This window comes from Mus pahari, chromosome 23, assembly GCF_900095145.1.
Source record: "Mus pahari chromosome 23, PAHARI_EIJ_v1.1, whole genome shotgun sequence".
Classification (NCBI taxonomy): domain Eukaryota; kingdom Metazoa; phylum Chordata; class Mammalia; order Rodentia; family Muridae; genus Mus; species Mus pahari.
Window position 1 is genome coordinate 33,416,982 of NC_034612.1, and position 5,588 is coordinate 33,422,569.

The 5,588-nt window shown below is 48.6% G+C and overlaps 1 protein-coding gene across 3 annotated transcripts in view; it reads right to left on the minus strand.

The window, feature by feature from the left end:
* Positions 1 to 5,588, minus strand: part of Zdhhc4 (zinc finger DHHC-type containing 4) — a 13,925-nt gene that overhangs the window by 5,717 nt on the left and 2,620 nt on the right. Inside the window, exons 3-6 of one of the 3 annotated variants that reach the window (XM_021187079.2) lie at positions 5,004 to 5,128; positions 3,801 to 3,874; positions 3,094 to 3,272; positions 683 to 808 (exon numbers count right to left, since the gene is read on the minus strand). In XM_021187079.2, coding sequence (XP_021042738.1) covers positions 683 to 808; positions 3,094 to 3,272; positions 3,801 to 3,874; positions 5,004 to 5,120 — 496 coding nt within the window. In that variant the 5' untranslated portion in view covers positions 5,121 to 5,128. Of the gene's footprint in view, positions 1 to 682; positions 809 to 3,093; positions 3,361 to 3,800; positions 3,875 to 5,003; positions 5,129 to 5,588 lie in introns of those variants that run through there. The other 2 variants (XM_029533460.1, XM_029533459.1) reach the window with 2 other exon arrangements.

Genomic DNA, 5,588 nt, shown 5'->3' on the forward strand with positions numbered 1-5,588 from the left:
CATGCACATGCCAGACATCTACCTGCATATGCACACGCATGCACATGCCAGACATCTACCTGCATATGAACACACATGCACATGCCAGACATCTACCCACACATGCACATATGCACACGCATGCACATGCCAGACATCTACACACAGATGCACACACATGCCATACATCTACCCACACAATCATGCACACACAAACACATGTCACACATTTACCACACACACACACACACACACACACACACATACACACATGTGCATCTTAAACAGAACTGCAGTGTGTAACTATTATAGTCACTGAACACCAATTGGGGACAAGAAAAATCTGAACAAGTAGTTTCTGGACATTAGCAGATTTAGTTGCTTTTGACTTAGACAAAACTCTTGCATTCACCGTGGACATGGAGGTAGCACAAGACGGAGTACAGCCCTTGATATAGACACTCTCAGGAGCCCAGGCCTTCCCTTGTTAGACACCCTCTGACCCCATTTCAGTCCAGTGTTCTGCCAGCCACCATTAGTGTGGCTGAGTGAAGGAAAGAATTTCGGTTCTGGGCACAGCTGCTGGAAACCTTGGAGAATGCCAACATGGAGTTTGGTGTGTCTGCCCTGTCAGCCTTCCCCCATGAATAGGCCAGTGCATGCCAGGGAGGGGAGGCCATAGAGCCCTGGGAGCCACACTTACTGCAGTGCTTGGAGCGAGCTGGTTTCCTTAAATCGCAAGTGGGGCACCTCGAGTTCTTAGGAAACATCACATCATCAAATTTATAGACTTGTAGAAGTAATGATTCGTTTGCTTTAGTGATGGTGCCTGAGAGAAGGGATGGACGTCATTTTCACGCAATGTGGTTGACCAGGCCCACAAAACCCAAACTAGCACAATGCAGCTGAAACCGCTGTGGTTACTATTTTAAGAAACTGACTTTCTCTTCTGTGGTCTTCATGTGTGGGGAGGCTGTATAGGTGTGCTTGTGTGTGGAAGTTGGAAGTTAACCTCCGATGTTGTTAGACAACTTTTTTTGAGACTGATTCTCACTCACTTGGGTCACACTGGTTGGGCAGAAGGCTTGAGGACTCCTCCTGTCTCTACACCCGTATGGGAGTACAGTTAGAACCACTGCTCCCCGCCCCCACCTTTTCTACACGTTCTGGAGATTGAACTCGGGTCCTTGTGCTTGCATAGAAGCACTTCACCCACACAGCAGCCACCCAGTCCCTACCTCACTTTGACTTATTGGGCGATACCGCAGGAATCCAAGGCACTTCTTTCATTTAGTTAGTATCATGGGTCTGAGTTAGAATGTGTCTACAGCACAGGTGAAGGCCAGAAAACCACTGTGTGGAGTTCAGTCTCTCCATCCACCTGTATGCAGTTTTAGGGATCAAATTCAGTTGCCAGACTTGGCCTGTGCAACAAATGCCTTATCACTGAGCCACCTCGCTGGCCCCATTCTTGGTCTAAGACAGTTTCACACTGTAGCCCAGGCTGCCCCAGCTTCCCAATGCTATGACTATGGATGCGAGCCAGTTTAAAGCACACTGAACTCCATAGTTGACAGGGTACCAGAGCCGTGCAGCTACCAGCTACCCCCAGTTCCTCTCTAACACTCACAGACACGGAACCCTATGCCTGGGAGAAGCCCAGCATTAGCAGCACTCAGCAGGCTCTAAGGTCAATCCTAGCATCATTACAAGAAAGAAAAGAAGTTATTAGAAATGGAGAAATATAATCTACAGCTTTTAGTACAGACTTCCAACACCCAGCAGAACATTGCATGGTTCATTCATATTGTAGTGTGAATCCCAGCATTTGGGAGGCAGAGGCAGGTGGATTTCTGAGTTCGAGGCCAGCCTGGTCTACAGAGTGAGTTCCAGGACAGCCAGGGCTACACAGAGAAACCCTGTTTGTTTGTTTGTTTGTTTGTTTGTTTGTTTGTTTGTTTGTTTAAAAAACATGCTGGAAGAAGCTGAAGGGAGGGGACCGCATAGGAAGACCAGCAGTCTCAACTAATCTGACCTCTCAGACAGAGCCATCAACCAGGCAGCGTACCCCGGCTGGTCTGAGGCCCTGGCACATACACAGAGGACTGGCCTCAGTGAGAGAACAGACACCTAACCTTCAACAGACTTGAGGTGGGGAGACCTAGTGGGGTGGGGGTGGAGGTGGGGGAAGAGGAATGGGATGAGGAGCTGTTAGAGGGTGGACTGGGAGGGGGATAGCAACTGAACTATCAAAAAAAATTAAAGATAATTTTTTTAAAAACCAAAACACAAAGTAAGAAAGAAAGCAAATCACACATGCATGCACACACACACCCTCTGGCCTCCACATGTACATGAACATACCACACACACACAGAAAGGCACATAATTAAAAAATAAAATAAAGAGGCTGGAGAGATGGCTCAGCGGTTAAGAGCACTGGCTGATCTTCCAGAGGTCCTGAGTTCAATTCCCAGCAACCACACAGTGGTTCACAACCATCTGTAATGGGATCTGATGCCCTCTTCTAGTGTGTCTGAAGACAGCGACAGTGTACTCACATACATAAAATGAATATTTTTAAAATATAAAAAATGAAAAGGAAGCTGTGTCACCGTGGCCACAGCTCTCCATGGACATATGCAAATCTGAATATGTCAAAACTAAGAAGGGCACTGACACCAGTGTGGTGGCACGCGCCTGTGCTGTGACCCCAGCATTCTGGGGCCCAGGTTCACGTCAGCCTGAGGCACGAGCCTGGCCTCAAAATAAACAACCTACATTAGAACATCTCACACTGGTGTATATATTACAAAGTTTTCAATAATCCATGGATCAAAGACCAAAAATAAAATTGGAAATATTTTGGATTTCTGAGTTCGAGGCCAGCCTGGTCTACAAAGCTAGTTCCAGGACAGCCAGGGCTATACAAAGAAACCCTGCCTCAAAAAACCAAAATAAATAAATAAATAAATAAATAAAATTGGAACTATTCAAAACTCAAAGACAGTGGAACCTTAACAGCGGCGTCCCCTGCCATCTCCTAGGGGACAGCTCCGTAACCAACACCGTCAGCATGAGGCTTGAGCTGTATGGCCCCGACAGCTGACTTACCAGGATCGGAGGCACAAGTCAGGGTGAAGAACAACAGGTTCACACTCAGCAGCACATAGGGCAGAAGAAGGTAAGGCAGAGAGAGCTCCAGCTCCTGGCAGTAGCTGAAGATCTCGCCAGTGTACTCCGCATACACTAGCCCTTGCAAGAACAGGTGCAAGACAACAAAGGTGGGGTGGCTGCAAGGAAGCACACAGGGCGAATGCACAGGCCATTCCAGGAAGAAATCACATGAATCCGAGGAACACGACCCGGGCCAACCTCCTCCTGTAAGGGTTAAATAAGGGCCCAAAGTGGTAGCACATCCCAGTACTTCAAGGCAGAGCCAAGTTTGTCTTGAGTTTGAGTTCAGCCTAGGATACCTGGAAAGAACCAGGCTAGGCAGGGCTACATAGTAAGGCTCTGCCTCAGACAACAAACTGGCCATGTCGGTCTGGGGACAGACTTCAGTGGTCGAGACAGAGTGCATGCCAGATAAACACAACATCTCCAGCTCAATCCCCAGCACCACAGTCAATCAATACATGAAAACACAAAGCTAGTCACCTTAAAAGCCCATAGACAAATAGTAAGTGATCTATAAGGAGAGACTCCAAACCCAGCGCTCTCCAAACTTCTAGCACACAGTGCTCCCGCAGGCTATGCAACAGCAGCAATTAATCACCCAGGCTGAGTGTGACCGAGTGTGAACCCCCAGCCACAAATACCGTGTGTGGAAGAGCTGATGAAGAGGCGTCTGCACGGCCCTCTGGAGGCAATGTGGGATGACCCTGGAGCACACCTGAAATCACAGGAGAGGGGTCAGCCTCACCTCTCGGCCCTCACTCCCCGTACGGAGGTGCTCCACATGCAATGCTGGTGAGTCTTCCATCTCCTCTTCATACGGCAGAGAAGCAAGCTACCACCGCGCTCACGTGTTTGTGGTGCCTGTGGGTGTGCCTGTGGGTGTCCACACATGAGCACATGCGTGTGGTCAGAGTCAGATATCTTCCCTGGTAGCTCTCCTGGCCCAGGGCCTCTCACTGTGTGGCTAGTCTAGCCAGCCAGTTTGCCCTGCAGATCTCCTGTCACTGCCTCCACCAAATACTGAAATACAGGTCGGCCACCACCCCGACCAGCATCTATGTGCGCTCTGGGGATCTGAGCCGCCTTACTCTTTATTCTCTTGGATTGCTTCTCTGCCATCCCTCCAGTTCTGGTTGCATGAAGCCCTGTGACTGCCCCACCATCTCCTGGGCTCCACTCTGTGTTTGAAACAGTCTCATTACATAACCCAAGCTAGCCTGGACTTCATAATCCTCCTGCCTCAGCTTCCTAAGTTCCAGGGTTTAGGAGGTATATAAAACATCTCCATTTCTTCCTTGACTGCAAAGAATGTGTCTGTCAGAGTCTGTGGAGAAAGGGGGTGTGCACAGGCTGCCGTGGACGCTGACTTCCCTTACCCTGGGTTCTACTCCATGCTCAAGATCTGCCTCCAGATCTGCAGGTCCCTCCCAAGTCAACCCCTTCATGGCTACTTGCCCCCATTTTGCTTTGACCCCCAAGGAAAGACAGATGGGACAATGTGAAGAGAAGATTGACAGCTAGATGCTCAGCTTTCTGATCACTTGTGTCCTCCCGAGTTCACTCCTGCTACAAGCATGTCTAGGCAAACAGGAGTCACAACCAAATCCAGACATTACATACTGTTTAAAAAGACAACCTTGAAAATCCGACCTATCTCAAAGCAAAAAGACAACTTTTTGTTTGTTTGGACACAGCTCTTCCGATGTAGCCCTAACTGGCCCTGAAGTCTTGGCCTCCCAAGTGCCAGGATTAAAGATAAGACTCACATCACCTGGTCTGATAAGCCTTTCAGACTAGCACCTAACAGGACTCAAACTTGGGCAGTACCCAAGGAGCAGTGCTACCTGTGTTCCTCCAAGGACCATGGCTTTCAAACGCTGGTTTTTTGTGAAGATGCAGATCATGACAACACAGATCAATAAGAAGGCCAAGTAGAACAAGAAGAGAACCAGGAAGTCCATGCTGGCGGCTGTGAAGGAAGAGACGGCAGGCATGAGCAGCTGCTGTTGAGGGATTTCTTCCCAGCATGCATCCCGGCCCTGGGCTGGCTCACGCCTGCAGGTGAGAGTCACACGAGATTGCTCGGTGGGCTTTAGGCCATCCTCAAGATGAACAAATCCCTTCATTAGTTTGTCTGTAGGCAGTCTGCGTACATGTCTGTGTGTGCATGTGTGTCTGCAGGTGTGCATGGACATGTCCACGTGTGCTTGAGCCAGAGGTTGAGACAGGGTATCTTCCTCAATCATGCTCCACATTATTTTAAATTACATTGTATTTATTTACTTGTCTCTGTGTATATGTGAGTACCACAGTGTGTGTGTGTGGGGGGGGTGGACAACTTTTTTTGTTTTTATTTATTTATTTATTTATTTATTTTTGGTTTTTCGAGACAGGGTTTCTCTGTGTAGCCCTGGCTGTCCTGGAACTCA